Source organism: Thunnus maccoyii, chromosome 5, assembly GCF_910596095.1.
Source record: "Thunnus maccoyii chromosome 5, fThuMac1.1, whole genome shotgun sequence".
NCBI lineage: Eukaryota > Metazoa > Chordata > Actinopteri > Scombriformes > Scombridae > Thunnus > Thunnus maccoyii.
In genome coordinates, this window is record NC_056537.1 from 25,602,189 (window position 1) to 25,623,410 (window position 21,222).

The 21,222-nt window shown below is 41.2% G+C and overlaps 1 protein-coding gene across 1 annotated transcript in view; it reads left to right on the plus strand.

Annotated features, from left to right (window-relative positions):
- tmtc2b (transmembrane O-mannosyltransferase targeting cadherins 2b) overlaps positions 1 to 21,222 on the plus strand; it is a 97,145-nt gene that overhangs the window by 28,464 nt on the left and 47,459 nt on the right. Inside the window, exon 2 of the mRNA XM_042412727.1 lies at positions 12,223 to 12,799. Coding sequence (XP_042268661.1) covers positions 12,223 to 12,799 — 577 coding nt within the window. The remainder of the gene's footprint in view (positions 1 to 12,222; positions 12,800 to 21,222) is intronic.

The following is a 21,222-nucleotide window of genomic DNA, read 5'->3' on the forward strand; positions in this document are numbered from 1 at the left end:
AAAGGTTTTGCTTACGATTTGGGCAGTTTATTGAGCTGAGCTGATGATGTGCATAAATTCATTGGTATACAAGAGGTAAAAGAAAATCCAGCATTCATTTCCTTACTTTTAGAGAAAATGAAATGAGATTCTTGCTTCAAGGAGGTTAATTAACATTTAATTAACATTTTTCTTGAGTGAAGGATTGTTTTTTTTACTTGTTGCGTTTGGTCTAAATTAAATGTGAATTAAAACCTTATGCACGCTTGCATTACCGAAGACTCAACAATACAGAGCCAACCTCAGTCCCAGCAGTCCCCAGTGGTTGAGTAATCTCCATCACAGACCACATGAATCCCAGAAAGGGTTTTTTTTTTTTTATCAAACCTGTAGACATATTTATCATACTTGAATGAATTAAAGAGCTGAAAAACAGGCGTCAGAAGTCTGGATATTATACTGAAACTATGTCCCTCTGTCTCCACGTCCACTAACATGTCTGACTTTGCAACCATAAATCTTTATATCTAAGGCTTATTAAGTTTCTTTTTTTTCATTTTATCTGTGGAGTGAAGCTTTTTGATGTTTGACACACATCAGGGAGATTTCTTTCTTCTTTCTTTCATTATACTGGAGGCCTCGCTAATTTAGAAAACTTCTGTCAAGGCCTAACGATGGTACCACCCTGACACTTTATTAACATAAGGAATATAGGATGGTAATGATGTAAATTTAATGAAATCCCCATCCGTCTTTAGCTCGAATTTCATTGCAACCGTTTCACATTGTGAAAGGGATGTCATTTTATATACCTCATGAAATCATTTGCCGGTTTGCTCCGGTTTACCATACGAATGGCACTGATTTGTTGGTGCTGTCCCTCTGCCTGCCAACACAGACCTGCAAAAATGAAGCATAACGTGCAGTTGTTAATGCCGGTCCACTCAAAAAAGAAGTCCTCTCCACCACGTGGTTCTTTGTTGTTCTGCCGCTAACCAGAAATACAGTATGGCAAAACATCAAAGAGGAACAGCTACCTTTAGAAGCCTTGAAAAAAAATCTGTTTTTCCCCGTTTTGCTCATTCAGGTCACAGTGCCGCCTGTAGTGTATATGACACAGTTTTAACAAAGTCCAAGTATTGGAAGTTTTAAAAAATTTAATGTGAGGAACTGAGTCAGATTCTTCCTAATATCTGTCTGATCTGTGTAAAATTTCCAACCTGCTTTGCTTAGTATCATTTTATTGCCAATAACTCAGTAACACCAGATCTCAGTCATGCAAAACTGCAATAACCTCTGAAGCCAGTGTGCTATCCTTACTTCCACATGTGTAGTTGGATTTTTATAATATTTTCTTGGTCTTACAATACAGACTTCATCTGAACCAAAAAAGAGAGAAAAAAACCAGAAACGATGTACAGTAGGTGTATGCTTAATATTTCATCTCCTCCAGCTCCTGGGGCTGTTTCTCAATATCATCACTAACACTAGACTCTCAGGGAGATATTGAAATCCAGCAACTCTCCTTGGGGAGTCACATGACTCCGATCATTCACACCAGCCAGTTAGGAACAAGAAAACAAGCGGCTGTCTGCTTAACAATTGCGCCTGCCCTCAGGATAGAGACACTATAGATTGCTGTTGTCTGATACCTGCTCTCAGAGGGGGAGACTCAGCCAACACATTGATTACTGTTCACTTTATCCAACTGATTATGTTCACTTCATCCCAAAGTAATTCAGAGCTAATTATACAGCCTCATCAACATGTACTGTATATCTCCCTTTTGTTATTTTATTATTAATATGATTGTATTTCCTCAGTTGTAAACATTGTAGAATGTGGCATTTTGTTAGCCTGTGTTGAACAAATGGTTTTAGAAAATCCAATAGTGCTGACTGGTGCAGTATATGCTGCATCTTAGTTTGGAATTCAATTTGGCCCGAAAATGGAAACTGAGGAAAATTGCCTCTGAATGTTATTGACTCAGAGAAGGAGATTAGCTTGGGGAAAGTCTTTTGTGGTGCAGTGAAAAGAGGGGCAATACAATACAGAGACACAAAAACACAGGGGGGAACATTACTGTTAATGGAGGAGGTTTTCCGTTCTTCGTCATTTCAGGTCACAAATAGCCACTACTAGATGCATGTACACTGAATAGTAAAATTTCCTGATATCAAGTTCACACATCTTAGAAATCCCTCTCATATTGATCCAGAAATATTAGCTTTCCATTGTGATTAGCTTAGGTTTATCAAGGAAAATCAATATGGGATAATATTTGGCAGTTATCTTATTTATGTACCATAAAAGAGGAGCTGTGTGTGACAATAGTGTGCACATCAGCACTATTTCAGCAGCTTGTGTATGACCAATGTGTTTACTTGTGTTGATGTTGTTTTGTATTTGAGAGATTCTACTCTTTGTAAATGGAAAACTAAATGAGGAAATCCAAAGTCTGTAAAAAAGCACAGGCACTAGTTACAGAGGCGGTGCGGTTTGTGTGATTTGGTGGCTGTAAAATTTCAAATGCGTAAATGAGCTCCTTCGCAAAAATGCAAAATGGCACCATGTGGAAGACAAAGCATTTAAAAACACGTAAGAGGCTATTTGGGTTCCTCTCGGACATGTTTATGGGTTTACAAGGCAGTGCAGTCTCACGCAAAGGCAGACGACGCTGGAGATATTTAGGTTCCTCTGAATTAATAGGAGGCTTCAGGCCACGGAGATGGGCCTGAAATAAAGTTTAGGTTTCCTCGTTATTTCTTTTTTTTTACTTTCAGTGACTTTTATATTCATTTGTTTATCTCATTTCAGAATTTCTTTTAGGTCCTTATTGAAACATTGTTTACTGAGTGTTAAGCTGATCTTTCATCTCTTTTTGTGTCAGCCAACTAAACCTAGTTTTCCTTTTCCAATTTGAGTTAGAATAAATACCAGATTACCATTGCACCTTAATCTGATTTCCTCCTTGTGTACTGGTTTACATTGGCCTTGAGTATCTTAGTGCAAGCAGAAGTTAATGAGGCGGCAATATCAGCTATCAGAGGTGCATTAGTCCAGTCCGTCAAAGAAAGACCGGCGCTGAGCCCTGAAGGAACTCCGAAGCCCCGTCCCTCCACGTTAACACTGACAGCCTCCACACACTCACGTGGCTGTTGATGGGGGCTGTCGATCTCAGTGAGTAAGCTACATGTGCCTTCAATTAAGGGCTGGAACTGGAGCCCAAATGGGAAAGTTAAAAAGAGTAAGGCTGGGTTGAGAAGCAGTGTGAGAACACTGGCCTGTTGTGATAGTATCTAATGAGATCACTCAGAGCTGCATCCTTGAATGCTGCCATTCATTAATGTAATGATCCTTTGTATATGTGTGCGTGTGTCCCAATTCACTAAATAAGCTTTCATGCTGTGTTCTCGTTGCTGCCTTGCGGTGAACAGGGAGTAGCTAAATAGTCTGTGTTTAAGGTTTTCTATACAGCTAATGACAGTATGATCTAAGCAAAGAGCAAAGTAATCAGTTGCTCTCTTTCTCCTGCTTGCTTTCTCTTGCGCTGTTGGTTCCTTTAGCTGATTGTCTCTCTCTCATATTTGTTTGTCTTTAATTGATTGCACAGGGCTTCCAGAAAATAGCCACTAATCACAAAGCCTGCGGGAGGGTGAGCTCCCTTAGTCCTTTTGCACTAAGGCAGCTTCTTCATATTTAAACACAGGAGCCTTATAGCCATAAGGAGAACTGGGACAAGACACAGCTGTTTCAAATGCTGAAGATATAAGATGGTCGGAGCACTAAAGATGTCTTCTCCTTTCTGCTCCACTGGCATTCTCAAAGGCTCTTCCTGCACTTAAGCCCACATGCAATAAACATCAGTGAACAGAGGCCTCTGCGGTGATGTGCCATGATTCAGGCTCATCCTTCAGGGCTGCTGTGTCTCGTAAAGCCCCTCTATGTGAAAAGGTTTGGGAATAAGGATGGCAAAACACTGGACATGCGACCTATTCACTCATTTGTAGCTTCTCTGTATAGATGTCTGAACTCTGGCTTGCAAAGAATTTTTCCATCCTACCCTCCTGGTCCCCTCCATCTGGTGTGGGTCTCCCCCTGAACCCCACCATGGGTCAGCGTCTTCTGAGCCCAAACCAGGATGCTTATGGCCCAGTGGTGATGGGCAAGGTAGGATGGGTCTTGCTCACAGCCCTGGAAGAGTAGCCTCCCCTGCACTGATCTCCCTCTCCATGTGAAAGAGAAGCACTCTAAACACGAGAGGAGGAACAAATCAAACAAATTTATTACCACATGGCCGAAAAGGTCAGAGCGTGACAAAAGCCCTCCTGTTGTGAGGAGGAGTGCTGTGGAGTGGCCCCCTCCATACAGAGCCTGGGTGACTACCGCAGCATTAGACATGGGTCAGTCTGAGGGGAAACATGGAGGTAGAACTCATTTGAGAACAAAGAGCTTGTTCTTGATTCTTGTTTGGCTGTGACATTTATTTAATAAAACCTGTTTGGTTAAATTTTCCACTTGAGTCTTAGATTGTCTCAAAAGCCTAAAAAGACGCTGAGAAATTGAATTTTTCAATTTAGTGACCATTATGTTTCCATTAGAAGACGTTCAACACACTATAGACTTTCAGCATAATCTGAATAGAGAAGCTTATTTGAAATATACTGTTACAAGATACTTATATAGCCTCCTAAAGTGATTGTTTTTCTAGAAATCTGGTTGGCAGATCCTAATTTAGTAGCAAGAGTGCATTTTTATCAGGAATTATCAGATGGTGATTTGTCAGCTTGTTCTGTTTTCTTTTCATTTTTCTTCCTTTTTATGACGGCTTTTATTGCTACACCGGCAGTATGGCTCTAGGGATGGCAATGTTGCTTTGTCTGTCTGTCAGTGTGTGGGTTCTATGGTCCACCACTTTGGTTCTGACTGAAATATATCATCCAATAAGGACTGGATGAATGGCCTTGAAATTTGGTACAGACATAAATTTCAAGAATCCTAACAACTTCGATGAGCCTCTGAATTTGTATTTGTATTTGTCCAATATTTTGTTTTTTGATAAGTATTAGCTTTCTAACACAATAAATTAAGATGGTGAACATGATAAACAGGATACCTGCTAAATATCGGCATGTTATCATTAAGCTGAAAGCATGCTTGTGCCAAGTTCAGCCTCACAAAGCTGCAAGCATGGCTGTAGAGTCTTAGTCTCATTTCTCTCTTTTTTTCTTTTCTTTTTTGAACAGACAGGTGCTTGTGTGTCAATAAGCGGAAGCGCAGGGGTTCCATTTGAATTTCACCCTCAAGGAGTGAATTAACGCTTATGGAAACCATCTGAGTCCCAGCCATGGAAAGCTCTTACCTCTGATTGCCCGCTACACTCTTTTCCCAATGAGACAGTCAGACAGAGGTGGTGGCAAATACAAAGCAAGACTTTCTGTTTAGACAAAGGAAAAAAGAAGAGTTAGTGGCTGAGAAAGAGAGGGATGTGTGTGTGTGAGAGAGGCCTACAGCAGTGACCCAGCAGCCCTTTTCTGTCTTGCCACAGCCTTGCACATGCTGACATATTTATTGCATACAATAATCAGAGTGTATATCACCCTGCTCTACTCTGCACAGCCTGCTCCTGTAATTGGTTCTTACACCTGGAAACGACTATAAACATCACACAACTTTAAAGTTGGCCTGAAAATGTGACTTTTAAATGATTTCTTTAGAATGCTCCAGCTTTGGACAGTGATCAAGAGTGATTTTTGCTTCCTGGTTTGTTGCTTTAATACTGAAGAGCAGCAACAACATTCTCAACAATAGTTAAGTGAAATTAGACAGTATTTATTTCCTTAATGAAATATGATATGATGGGATGCAGTGCTGGGCTGCCAGGATTCCTGCTCTGCCAGCCTGGTTGGCTGGGTAGAAGTGTGGCTCACTGGTTGGTTAGTTCGCTGGCTGGATGGTTAGCTTTGGTGATCAGCATTCAGGTCATGCCCTTTACTGTGCCCATCCCTTACAACACAAGGGGCTGATCAGGGATGCTAGGCAGCGGCACGGGTATTCACTTAGCTAAAACACACTGCAGTGCTGGATGAGCCCACCCTGCTCTAGACTCAGTGTCTCAGTGTTCCAGTGTTTGCTTGTCTACTGTGCCATGAAATGGAGTGTTTGTGTATGATTGTGCCAGTGGAGCAATGCAAATAGCCTCCCTTAGGGGAAGAACTATTCCACTTAGTTAGATAATGCTCCTGGATGACCTGGACCTGGTGTTGCATGTTTCACCTTGAAAATCACTTTTTAGTGAGTTCATGTCTTTTTGTGCATTTTATAAAGTACTTAAGGTTAGGAAGAAAGGACAAATTTGCTAAATTAATATGATATGAACTAAACTCTAAACTTTAAAACATCTAAGGCAAGGATCATGTCCATCCATCCATTTTATTCTTAAGGAGTATATTTTTTCTTTATCCAGTGGAGAAGTTGAAAAGTGATGTTACGTTAAGGTTTTTCCAGATCGGCTGCAATTAGGAAAAGTGAACCATCCAAAATATTGACATTAATTATAAAAAAGTTTTGATGCCAGTAGCTCAAATGTTTTTAGACCCACTGTACAAGAAACATTTTCTTGGGAGAGGCAAGGATAAAAGAAAAAAAATAGACTAAGCATGTAGAAGGAAAAAAGGAAATCAAAACACTTCAGTAAGTATATTGCAGTAACTGAGACAGACTGGTGAGTGGTGTAGGAGTACTGAAAGATAGAATTGTTCTTTAGGAAGAGCCTAGATCCACCCCCCTTTATTGTGGTCCCTGACTTTTATGCTTGTTGTCCATCACCAGTATCTCATCCATTCTTACTATGTTGCCTTTCATCAGTTGAAATGCTGGAGGGAGGCATCACGTGTCTGCAGTCAGGGATATTGGTGTAACTAACACCTTGAGCTTAAATGTACCAGAAATGGTACACTTACAAAGAAAAAAAAAAAGACCATAAATATTTGCAGTTATTTTTCAGATCAACGCGTTTTCTTCTGTCTAAATAATAACAAATTGTCAAACCAAAAAGTCTACCTTGCTTAGAAACATGCTTTTCAACGCTCCCTGAGGCTGTTTTCTTTTATTAAGAGCTTTTATTATAGGCTTACTAATCACATATGTCTAATGGAAGAAAGCAGCCATTCATTCTCGAAAATAGGGATTTTACAGCTGCCTCAGTGGGGATGTGTTGGCTACAGTGAGCTACCCCACGACTGATTTCTCTGCATGTCCTCACTAGCCGACCTCCTCTTTTATTCACTGTACTGCCCTCTTGTTAAAGCTAAAATATCAAAACATTTAGTGATACTTTGACACTGGATGTATTAATTACATTTTAGCCAGAAGATACAGAAAAGCAGAGTTCTGAATGTAAGCCAAAAGTAATTTGGACATTTTTCTCCATGTTGAATGGGACCCAGGTGTTTTTTTTTCACTCCCTGACTGAGCTTGTCTTAAAATGTTAATGCTTGATTACATTTTATCTTGTTTGGCATCCATTGCCTGTGGGCTGCCAGTCCCCTTGCTTTTAAAGCTATTTAACAAAGCCTTAAAACAGTAATTCCCCCCTCTGTTTTGGCAAATATTGTCTCTTATCTTTGTGCAATTCATCTCCATCACCTTCTGCATTAATAATTGATGTATTCAAATTAGCCTTTTGATAGTTGCTTTTCTGATATGCAGAATACATTAATCACAGCACCCTACAGGCCCTTGGTAGGACAATATTTTTCTTTCATGCCATGAAAAGATTGGAGAGCAGAAAGAGTAATATTGTGTAGTAATCATTAAATACCCTTAAAATAGGTTGTTAAGGCATTACTTACTTTGTCATACAGCATTTTATTAAAGAAAACAAATTGAAGATGTACTGTTGGCAATAGAAAGAGACCATTTTTTCTATATTAAGCATCATAAGTGCAGTGGAGGTATGCCATTAATGACCTGCTAGCATGCCCATGGGAAGAAACATTAGACAAAAGGGCTTGCCGGAAACACTGAGCGGGCTACCCCGACGTCTCTGTGGGCAGTCTAAAAATACCACTGTGCTTCTTTCAGATATTGAAGCCGGGTGATGACATGTAGTTGGCAGACCTTCGATCACTTTCTCCAAACTCCCACCAGACTTAGTTTTCTTTTCACATGCTGTCACAAATGGAAATCTTTATACGCCTCTTGTTTTAAAGAGCTGACTTTCTCTTCAGTGTTTAAATATCCAAACTGCGCTCTAGTTAGTCCGTACTTTCATCACCAACTGTGGAATCAGTGTGAATATTACTAATTGGCCTTCTCTTGTCTTTTTCTTTTGTCTGTCCTTCTTGTGACAGGATTAGGGACAGGAGGCAGCATTAGAAACATAATGGAAGGTAACTTATTGAGTGTTGTGGTGGAGATATTGGATCAACAGGTTCAACTCCAAAGATCTAGAGTCAAGGCTTGAGTGAAAGGGGTGGTAATTTGCTTACTTTTTACTTGTTGAATGTCCTTCAGCTTTCTCTGATATTTTCAGCCACACAAAGTGTCTCTCACTTTGAAATGAAGCTTTTCTCCTGTGTGATTTATATGCCAGCATATACATTCTATGATGGGAATAGTTTGCCAATTTTCCTGTCCTTTCCCCTCAGGCTATTAGAGGTTTTTAAAAAGGTTTTATTTTGCTCATACAGGTCCATTTCGCTCCCAGCTCCATTTCAAATTCATTGACTAGTTGTAAAGGGAAAATCCTGAGGACATGTCCTTGGTTTTCAATCTCCTTTCTAATATCCAGTCTCATCTCCTGCATGTGACCGCTGCTTAGTCTCTGCATCAAAAAGCCATTCAATCTTCAGTTCTAGATTGCCTTTTTATGTGGGATCCTGTAGTCATTGGATGTGGATATTTTTCTCCACCCTGCTTGTGCATTCACATTATAAGTGAAATCGCTCCAGAGGTAAAGAGGTTAGCTCTCATATGATTATTTCTCAGCTAAGGAGGTAGCAGGTGCATTTTTCATGGAGATTCTTTTGAACTCAGTAATAATAAGGTGTCTTACGTAGGCCGAGGGCACACCCATTCCATTGATTTACTCTCAGTTTATAATTTCATGGTCTTGAACTCTGCGTAAGCACATGTCCTTTGTTAGATGCTCATTTATACGCATGGTAAATTACATATTATAATGATATAAACAAGGCTCTTTTTCATTTTGGTTTAAAAGAAACACTAATTATTTGATCATGAACGAATAATAACTTACACAAGAAGAAATGGGCTAAATTGCAGCGTCCTGTGTCTGCAGTCTGAGGTGGTGTTGGAGTGAAAGTGATCTTTTTTGTGAGGGTGCCGACACTGTGAGAAGAGTTAGTCAGGCCTGTTTGATATGAACAACAGACACCGTGCTGCCTTTGTTTTCTTTCTTCAGATCACATGCTTTTGTGCTGGTGAAGTCATGTAATACTTTTCTAAAATATTGACCTGAGGAAATGTTTATGGGGTAACATTTTAGGATCTCTGGGTTCACCAAAGTTATACCAATTAGTGGTATTGTGTAAGTACTTTACATACTTTTACTCTAATAATACTATACTCAAATTAAAAGTAATAAACAAATATTTAGTGGTACATGTAGGATAAAACTTCAGTTTCTGTCTTCACTTCCTGTTTCAGTCCTCACTTGGTAAAGTAAACAGATTGTGTCCGTTTGAGGCACATGATTTAGATCCAGACAAGTTGTGGAGGGATTGAATTTGACAGCAAAAAGGAGATGAGGGAGGTAGAAGAGTTTTTGGGGGCTTCTCTTGTTAGTGGCCACATGATCCCTTCATTCCTCTGGGAGTCTGTGAACAGGCACGCGGCTGGGGGAGAAATGTGCTCCCGGCTGGAAAAGGTTTGCAGAGCACAGAGAGATCCTCCCTGCTGCCCGCTCTACTGAGAAATGGGCCTGGCCACCCGCGGAAACTCAATCTCCCTTTCCAGCTGGCCTCTTAGCTGGTAGCTGAGTCGGGTCTGATGATCAAGATCTGCTTGGCTTGCCGTGGATTAATGATTTGCCATAGATTGGGGAGACTAGTTAGACTACAATGCAAATGTGTTAATTCAGCTGTGAGTGTATCCCATTTATCTGCTCCAAGTTGTTGTTGCAGAGTGAGTTAAGAGGATACAACCCCCCCCCGACTCTCTCTCTCTGCTTGTCAACTACAGTACATTTGGTGCTCGCTTGCCTCTGTGACATATATCAAGGAGACAATCTGAGAGCGGCATGAGGAAGCCAAGGCCGTAAACGCGATGGGGTTTTGACTGACTGGAACTGGATTTTGTCTGTGCTTTGCTGCCAGAAAAATCTGGTGTGGTTTTGAGGCAATATATAATGTATCTGGCCTCACTGGCTTCACCGCACTGTGCAATGGAAAAAGAGCGCACTTGTCTCCAAAATGGCTTTGAGATGGAATTGAACCATAATGCCTCTTATGTGAGCATCTTGCGGTGGAATGAAGATCTCACTTGACAAATGGGCCAGAGAAAATAAACTGGCATATCTGAGTCATGAAGAGGAGAGTTGGGCTACCGACTCTTAAGCCTGCTGGTGGAGGGCTGGAGCCTCCGTCGGTCTGACAAGAGAAGCTGTAGAAACCTAATCATCTGTGCGCTGACATCCAAGGTATTTCTATTATATCCCAGCTGATTATTTCTATGCCCCTTCCAACATCCTGAGGCCAGGTAGTATTTATTTCCCTTAGATCCATCATAAGACAGGCTATTTCTACTCACCCTTCTCAGAGCCTGGTTCATTTTGTGATTTGATGAATGCTGCAATCCCCGCTGCGCCACACCAAACTCCCCATGAGCTTTCTGGTATTGAGATGTGGCAGAATTTCAGCAGGCTTTTGCCAAGGTAAAGTGTTATGCTTAAGAGCCTCAGAATGGCTGAGGAAGCAGTTCATTACTCTTGAGTCAACTGTTTTTTTTGTTTCATTCACTTCTTACACTTAGGTTTATTTTAATTCACAGTTTAAAAGTATCATTTACTTCTCGTGTGTTGTTCAAGACTCCTTCCCACCTCTTCTGCACCCATCTCTCTTTGAACTAATTGAGTGTGTTAATTGTGTCTGCCATGAGGACAGATTACAACCTGGTGCACTTGGCTTGTTATCACATGTCGTGTCCCATCTATCACACTTTTAATTACAACACCTCCGTACTGCTATTCCCAACCAACGTCTCCCTGAGGAGGCCCATTCTATTGCCTTCAAACTATCAGCACCACCATCTCCCAAAGAAAGCAGGAGGGGCCTGTCATTCTGTCAGACACCTCGCAGTTTGCCAGAAAAGATAGGAAAAACATTTAACATTTAAGGACTCCTGTGGGGAGAAATGTGCCTTCCTTTTCACCTCCCTTGACCCCTGCTGGCCATCCCCCCAGCCACTGACACACACAGCTTGTGGCTGATGTAGCAGCATTAGGCTAGGTCACGCAGGTTCATCCCTGACAGAGAGAAAGTCAAACTCACCCCTTACTTAGTAGCCATGCCTGCCAAGAGAATATGAAAGTAGACATTTGGTTTTGACTTTTGTTTAGAATTGCCCTTAAAATATGCATATCCGTCTGTTTTGCACCATTGCTGCTTTTCAAACACTTCATCCTCCGCATGCGGCAGACAAACTTGGAGCTACCATGTCGTTGTCACCACAGGTTGCCTTCTCTATAAGCTGCATTTTGCCAACATGGCGTTCCTCTACTGCGCGCCTGTATTTGTTTGTGGTTAAGGGTGTGGCACTCTTGCCTAATCCCCAAGTGCACAGCTGTAAGAGCTGTGGCTGTGGTGGCAAAGCTGCCTTGAGTTTGAAGCTCACCCTCTGATTTTCTGTGTGTGAATGCCACATGACCACACTCTCTCTCTCTCTCTGCTGTAAGCAATTGCAAAGTTTCATCTCATAGCAACCTATATTTTCTGCTTAGTCCGCACTGGTAAAGAATAGTTGTACATCCTCCTCAGAGAATCTACAGTGCATTTCCAGTAGAAATATACACTGTTTTCAGACATAGCACTATTATTGAATGTGTCAGAGTGATAACATAGTCAGGCAGTGAAGCAGTGTGATGTTAAATGAATTGACAAAAATGTCAGCGTTCAGTACTGCATCAGATATTAATTTAATCTGTCCATCTGTGTTATATTCATCCTGTTTTTGTACCAAGAAGTCCTTTTCTAACCTTTTCTTCTTTTGTTCTCTCTGCAGCCGTGCAATCAAGACCAATCAGGACCTGCTCCCAGAAACCCCCTGGACAAATATCTTCTATGATGACTTCTGGGGCACCTTACTCACACACAGTGGCAGCCATAAGTCTTACCGGCCCCTCTGCACCCTCTCCTTCCGCCTCAACCATGCTGTGGGTGGGCTGGAGCCCTGGGGTTACCACCTGGTTAACGTTGCCTTCCATGGGGCTGTGACAGGCCTCTTTACCTCGCTGGCTCGCCTGCTGCTTGGAGGAGGCCTGTGGAGCCTGTTGGCCGGCCTGCTCTTTGCCTCTCATCCCATCCACACTGAAGCGGTGGCGGGCATTGTGGGCCGGGCAGATGAAGGGGCTGCCCTGTTCTTCTTGCTGTCCCTGCTGTGCTACATACGTCACTGTAAACTGCGAGGGCACGCTGGGCCCTGGCGGCTCGTGGCATGGTTCCTGGGCAGCCTGGGCTGCGCTGCTTGCAGCATGCTGTGGAAGGAGCTTGGAGTGACCGTCCTGGCTGTATCGGCACTGTACGACGTCTGCGTTTTCCACAGGCTTAAGTTGCGACAGGTCATCATGCTCCTCTATAAGGTAAACAGTTTGTTCTCACCCCCTGGTGCTGCTTAATCACATGTATCTGATTTCCTGCTCCCTGACACTCATAAGTCTGGCGAACAACATTGGGAACTTGATATATAGGTGGGTGTGTGCATGTGTGTGTGCAATATGTGTGTTTTGTTTGCTTTTCATCGCAATATAATTTGAAAAACATTTCCCAGTGTATGCACAGCTGTGTCATTCAGGTCAGATTGTTGTGTTTTCCATTAAAAAAGCAACGAAACACACATGTTTGGAAAGCAAAGCAAATTTTTTTTCTCTGCATGACGCACACACCGTTTTTAGCCATATCTATGTATATTCATAAATGCATGGGTAATCTGGGATGGATATAATTGACAAGGATGATGAGTATCATTATGGTAATGATAAATCATTGTAGTAGAAGGCAGTTAACTTTTTGGCTGGACCGCAACAATGTCTGTCCCTGATTGACTGACTGAGTGAGTCAATGAGTGAGTGATGAAGTTACACCATTGGCTGTCCAATGGTGTAACTTCGGCCTCGGTCAGGTATCGCTATGTGTCACCATGTTACCACTTCCTGTATCTGTCATTTCAAATTCACAGCCGTCTAGTGTTTCATACACAGTCCAACCATATTCTAGGTTTTGACCTAGTCTAGTTGTATTCTCAACCCTTTCAGCCTCAGGACTAAACAGTCTCAATTTATTACAAGGTTGGATACAGAAATGCTGTGTTCTTCTCATGCGCTAACCCACAACAAACTGGCCTGCTACACAGATTGTTTTTTAGTTTTGGGACCTGACTCACAGATGAAAATGTTGCCTGTTTAATTTCAAATATTTCCCTTCATGTGGCTCCACCTCAAACAGTCACATGTACAGTTTTCTCTTCTCTGATCTCTCTGAGCATTTGTAACAAACATCTGAATTAAGGACCAATTTAGCCAATAAGAAGTCAATTAAACTGAACCCAATGTGAGATATAACAGCTAAATGCTCATTGACCCATTAGTGTTTATTATCTTAAGATGGATAATGGCTTTAGAAACCTAATGATAAAAAGTGTGCTCTTGGCCACGTTAGGCATTAGCATTGGAACAAGTTATACTGTGCATGTTTTCCTCCTTCTGTGTGTACTGTATGTGTGTGTGTGTGTGTGTCTATGCTTACGTATATTCATATTGAACACGGCGACAGAAAGAAAATGAAAACATTTTTCAAAAGAAATAGCTGAGATAACAAAAAGTGATGGCCATTTTATATTTTCTTGACGCTTTCGAAGCACCCGCCCATTAAGTAGCCTTTTCCCCAACAACTTCTGTCAGAAGTATTTAATGTTTGCTGTCTAGTCAATGTGACATCCACGACTTTCTAGCCATCATAGCAAATTCAACAGGACGTGTGCACAAATGTGACAAAAGGGCTCCAGAGCAGCCAATGAGAGTGTGGCTATCTGGCACGCCCCAGCAAAGAACACTTTAAGAAATGTTATGCGACAAGGAGAGTCAGCAAGAATAGAGGCAAAAACTAAGAGAGACAGACGCAGAGATGGAAACAAAGAGAGGAAATGGTTTAATTGAAGAGCAAATATAACCCCTCCCTTTTAGTGCTCAGCACAGTGTGGAAATGAAGAGTGAGAGCCTCTGCTGTCTTCTTCTCCACACTGTCGTCTCATGACTTCAGTCTTATCTGACTCCCTGTGTCCTCTGGAGTATGGCCCATCCATTGCCGCTGGCAGACAGGCCTTCTAATGGCTTGTCAGGCATGGCTGGACCAGTAAGGAAACAGGGCCAAAAGGACCAAAGGAGATATGATGCCTCATAGCTGACAGTTTTTCAACTTTTTGATTGAAAATCCACAAACCCTGCTGGTCCAATTGTCTTTGGAAAAAAATGACTGGCAGATAGTTGCACTTCAGACCCTATAGATTTCTTTCATGGTTTGCCATTGTGGTTAACTGACTTGGCAAGCGTCTCCAGGGGCAGATGTAGCTTCTGAATTAAACAGTGCTGTGTTTCTGATGGTTTTTGCCCTGATTGCTTACAGTTTTTGTGTAAAATGTCTTTATTGCAATTCAGTGGTGATCATTACAGCAGTTATTGTCAGCCATTCTTAAGCCATTTCTAGTTAAAGCAGTGCCATGGTTGTTCTTAACTACCATAGCAAAAAGATTTCATAACTTAAAAGTCATTTGTGAGAGTGACAATGTTGATGAAACTGAAAATTAGCAAAAGATGTACTTTACTGAAGGAACCTTCACAAAACCTCTGCACGAGATGCTTCCATGATAACATACAGTAAAAGGCTGCAGCAGATGTTCACTTTTACAATTTTGTATACTGCACCCATCCAGGCAGTCTATTATTTTGGTATTTTACACTTAAATCACAAGTATTTTTTTCTGTCAATTTCATGTTAAACATGTTAAAGTGAATAGGCCACATATACTTATGTATGTATATATATATATATATAAAGACACATTTATCAAATAAACACACTAGATAGATTATGAAAAGAGAAATCAAGTTATTTTTTGCCTCACAGAGGGAAAGTGAGGTACAGCTTGCTCACAGTGGGTTGCTTTGCATTGAGGAGACAAATAAGGAACTGCGTGGGTTGTCAGGCACTTTTGGAACCAACTAACTGTTTTTCATTCTGTTGAGAGAAGAATATGCTGTAAAACAGCTTATTTTTTCTGGATGTGAGGTTGCCATGTAGGGCTTGACATTCATGATGTGCAGCTTTGGGCTGACAATTGTCATTATGGTAGCATGTCATTTAGTTGCACCAGAGACGACATAAAAGGAAGCACAGAGAGAGAGCTGTCATCCCTTCAATCATGTTAATTTTCTTATAAGGCTTGTCTACCTGGTGCTCTGTGATCATAGAGCCAGTTCATATGTATTGTGACCCGATCTATTATCCTCTTTGTCATTTCCATGCAGCAAACAGTCCACTGCTGCAGCGTGTGCATTCATTTCTCTGTCTCTGTGGAGAGAGGCAGTCACTTTGACTGATGATAAGCAAAGGGAGTTATTCCAGAGGGCAAGTTGAGCCGTCAACCGCCCACATGAACATTAAATTGTGTACAGAGCTGAAACTGATCACACTGAAAATAAATGTAGTTCCTCTCCTCAAGTTGGGGTTTGAGATCTATCAGGTGCTGAAAAGTGAGCCGCTAACTCCCCAAACCGAAATGTATGAATGGGAAAGCTGCATTGTAACTTTAATGTTCTGTGATAAGAGGGAAACGAGGCATAAAAGAATGAAAAAGGAACTGTCACTGTGTCCTAGCTTGTTCCTTGTCTGAGTTCATAAAACCCATTCTTCAGTCAGACTAAAGAGTCTTGCTTGTTGCGTGACTGACAGGCCACAATGGGCCGGCACCACGTTTTATTACCAAGCCCTCCACTCAGCTGAAGTCATTTGACATTTACGGTGAAATGGGCCTGCTTATCTGATTGTGGCTCTCAGTCAATTACATTAGAGTTTTATATCTGCTGCAAATCTCCCATTGTGTCATTACAGCTTCTGTGTGCGGTTTGAAGGTTGTAGGCAATCGAGACCAGGAGATTCACTATAATTCCGTGTAGGCCTGCGAGTTCATAACTCATTTCATCAAGACTTGAACTGCAGACTCTCTGCATACAAATGAGAGGGAAGAGGCAATGCATGGACATTATCTTGATTTATTGGTCATATGATAAATAACTTGAAATTTGCATAAGAAGTCTTGAAACAGGAGAATAATGCATTACAATTAGCCATGTGTACAAGTAAAACTAGTAATTAATACTTGTAGCAAAATACAAGGAAGCACTGTGGAAAGAGAGACATTAAAGCATGTAATTACATTAGGTCAGAACATATTGTCAAATTGAATAGACTATAATTGTTTATGGTGCTGTACATGTGTCTCTTCTTGCAGGCTTTTGTCTGTGTAATGTCAGCATCAGAGCTTACATGGATCCATTTCATCCATTCGTCAAATTTAATTGTCCCTGGGCAATGCAAAATCTTAAAGAGATTACACAAACACTTGCCAACTTTGTATTGTACAACAGATTATGTGAATATGAAACATTTGCCACATTATGCAGTGCTTTCAGAATAATATGTCAGTGTAGGGCTCCTTCTCTCTGTGTTAACAAGAACTCTGGGTGTAAGAATGTGAGAGAAAAGGGAGAGAGGGGTAAAGGGAAACAATAGTGCCCAGACAGTAACTGAATAAGCACATGTTGGGTTTACTGTGACGCTGGAGTCAAAGCTCTTGGCATCCTCAGCAATTTTGAATTCTGCAGAAGGCTTTTATTAAGAGATCTGCTGCAACCTTTAGATGCAATCAAAGTCACCCATCAGCGACCTTATGAATATACATAAATGATACTCCTTTTCTTATAGATTATGCCTGTACAACCACTGTCTTCTTCCTTTTCCTCCTTGTAGTCATTAGTGTGTCTGTTTAGTGTGAAACCCACCAGCACTTACAGTGTTGATAACCGGTGCCAGCGTGAGTCTACAGCTTACAGTGTGTTCTAATTAGATCTTTTCGAGACATGTGCTTTCTTCAAATGTGGAAAAAAAACAACAAAAAAAACCCAAAACCTGCCATTAAATTGTTTACTCAAGCTGACCTTTACAGTTGTGATATTCTCCAGTTTCGTTTGTGCTTGATTAAAGCATTTATGGCCATGTGTTGAGCTACTCCCAGGCAATGAGTTTATAGCATTCAAATGTAACATAGTTGGCAATGGCGTGTGTGCGGTGTGACCACATTTTATGTGGAAAAAAGTGCTTTTTACAAGGGTTTAGTTAACAGGCTCATTTTCAATAAGAGATACTGAAACACAATTAGAACTCCTAATTTAGTTGAGGAAGGAATGCTTTTTAATGTGATCTCACATTGTTTAGTCCATAGCATAATTTAATAAATTGTCTTTCTTGAGGACTTGGTGTGCTCTTCAGGTTAGCTGACCAATAAAATAAATGTTTGGACAGTTGTGAGACAGTGAAATTGGCCTAAACACAAGGTCTAGCCATGGGGGAAAAACAAGACCCGTTTGGCCCTATAATTCTATGTAAACATCTTCACTACAAATTTAACTCCTTTTCTTTTGATGTGCACCTTCATATTTATTTAGTTGTGAAAGCCTATTCTTTTGTTTGCCCACATAATGGTACATTCACTGTCCACGTTTTTAACCAGAAAGAGAAAGTGTATGTGAGTTTTTTTTTTACACTGGTGAGACAATGCTGATAGTTACTGTACAGGTAGAGTATGAGCCAAAGTCCCTGAGGGGCTGACACTCCTGACTTAAACATGATGAGAACAACCTTTTGAAAACATAATATAATACAGAAATCTGATGCTTTGAAAGTGTAAACTGAGTGAAGAGGAATTATCTCGGTGATGTCATGTCAATGCTGTACATCCATCAGTACCTCTCGAGTACATAAGGGCTCATATTCTGTACATCTTTAGAGAAACTCGAGATGTTCCTTTGCGATCGCTTTTGTTCACGTCCAACATGTGATGATGCAGCTGCTGGAAAATAATTTCCAAATCTGGCACGAGACTCAGCTGGCCCTTAGTGAATGTCAAGCTTACACACTTTATCTTTTCACACCTCCCGTTTTCTGTTCACACTTCAGCTATTAGTGCAAGGTCATTGCTCACGTGTGTGTGTTATGCATCTGGCTGGTGACGGAGTTTACCTGGGCTGTGAGCTCAGATGTTGTGGAGCTAGTGAGGCCGGCGAGACCTGACCCCGGGGATGTCAGAGATGGAGGGGGTCTGTGGAGGGCAGATGTGAAATGGGAAGTCCCCCCGAACATATGTATGCATGCAGTGTGTTTTTACATGCCAAGGTGTGTGTGTGTGTGTGTGTGTGTGTGTGTGTGTGTGTGTGTGTGTGTGTGTGTGTGTGTATGAGCTACAGACCTTGCATACAAAATATGACTACCATACATACCCTTGCTGTGTATTAGACGAGGTAAAGGGAAACACATCTTAGCCCTTACATTCTTACCTGGGGCTCCACAGATGCTCCTCCATGCTCTAATGGCTTCTGTCGTTATGTGATGGATTGGGCCTGGCGGGCTCAGCTAGTGCCCTCTGCCCTCACCCACCTGCCTCCCACATGGGGATACACACCACCGCTTCTGGTCTGGATAAGGAGATGGGCAATGCATAATGGAAACACAATAGAAAAACAAAATGCTAATACATGCAGATGCTTAGGTAGCTTAAGATGTGGTTTGAAACTGGATATGAATGGTTGTTTGAATATCACACAGCAGGGTAATAGAGAAGACATTCCTCACACCGCTGATTGAACAGGTCTTTCGACCCTTGAATGTCATTGCTTTGGGGGAAATGGAGGCAAGCACAACCATAGTGATAGAAAGTGACTTGAGCTGGGTTTGCTTCAGCCATACCTTTCATCAGGCGTAAGTGAACCTGACAGGCACGGTGCCAGCGACAGCCAACACTGTGACCCTGACTTTGCCTACTGTGAGAAGATGGAAACGGAGAGAAAAGAATGAAAAAATGAAACGCAGCATGAGGCTTGTAATATTTCACATTGTCTTTTTCCTTGCGCCTTGCTGAGAGTGAATGCTTACCCCCGTTCTTTTTATAGCTGGCGTGTCTGAGAATCAATAGTGGCACGTTATGTAAGACCTCAGTCCTGGAAAGGAATGTCCCTCAGCACTAGTGTCCTTCATGGAGACATGTAAAGATTTGCTGGTTTGTCTGTTTTCCCAAAATCATTAAGCCTTCACGAGGGATAATTGATTCATCCAGAAGTATTACAAGAAATAACACACTCACAGTAATAAAATTCTCCTCCATTTAATGAACAGAAACACACTCTCAGTGTATTTTATCTTTTCTTTCTGTGGACAGTCCTGAATGAAAGTGTCCCTCTTCTCCCAGCACATACTAATGTCAATTGATGTTTTAAATTTAAAAATAGAACTTCAACACACTTAAATACAGTTTGGGCCTTTGTTTCAGTTGCTGACCATAGCTCCTGTTTATGGTTCCATTTTATGGTCTCAGCAAATAAACTGGCATGTAAAACCAGTCAGCCAAAACTGCATTACTTGAGACTTCCAGCAACTATACCAGTATAAAAAGACCAGAGTAAGACTGTTGTTAGGCTTAATGTGAACACACCATATAATTTCTGAATGAATCTAATTTCATTGCATTTTTCTCTTCAAGATTCATTTACATTTACATATACATTCATTTACATTCAGTTACATTATTCTATTCTGCACCTTAAAAGAGATATACACCAAAAGAGATATACACTGTCTGAATCGCAGTTGTTCACAAAGTCAGTTTGTTTTTAGTGTGAAGTAATGACTTTGTCCTTTAAAATATGTCCTTGGGAGGACATGTGTCTCATACACGGTTATATAAAACTCAACAAAATGATGAATATGAAAACTGGAACAGCTACAGTAATACAGTAAATATAGCTTTTCGGAATCCTAATCTAAACAAGCAAACAGAAATCTAGTAAATTATAGACCGCTGCCAAAAATGTCCTGATGGATAAGAGGAAATGAAATAATTCAGATGCAGGATGGGAAGAACGCCATTTTAAACAAACAAAGGAAAGGGAAAACAAATTAAGGGCTATCTGCAAATTCTCTCTGCAGCATCATCTCATCACATCCTGTAACATTCACAAAGGCTGCTGAAGGCAGAGTGGTCCAATCTGTTACCTGAATAGGTTGGCGGTCATCTGGAGCTCTGAGTCTTAGCAGAAATTCCCTGTGTGCATGCTGCTACAAAGGACCACTGCATTTTCCAGCAGAGGTCTTATCATCACTGCGGGCGCTCCCAGCACAGAGGGAGGGAACTGAAGAGAAACAGATCATGTGCGAAAGAGATGGAGCAAAAATGTGTTGAAGAGGAGGGCAGAGACAGTAATGGATGGAGCAGCAAATGGACAAAGAGAGAGAGACGGAAAGAGAGCCTGCTGTACACATTTTCAGGCAGAGTCTGTCTGAAGTGCTTTTGTCAGATGGCCTGTCGCTCCCCATGAAACATCATCCGCTGGATGCTCTATTTTAGGATACACAGACGAGGGATAGACCCATATAGCAGGCTGGTGTTATAGTTTTCTACCTATAGTATGTTTCTTCTATAGTTTTTTCAACCAGTCATGGAATTTCCTCTCTTGGCTCATGTGAAACCTGTAATATTGCACATGGCTCATGTTTATTTCTGCATCATTCATTTTTTATAGGCTCAGAGATACTCTACCATTGAAGTGTTTCGGTGTATCACCCTGTCTTAGAGAGCTATTGACTCCTTATGAATATTAAAAGCAAGTTTTTTAGTAGGAGCTTTCTACCTTAAGAAGAATACAGTTTTGACTAAATGCATTGGGGTTTTTTTTTTGTTTTT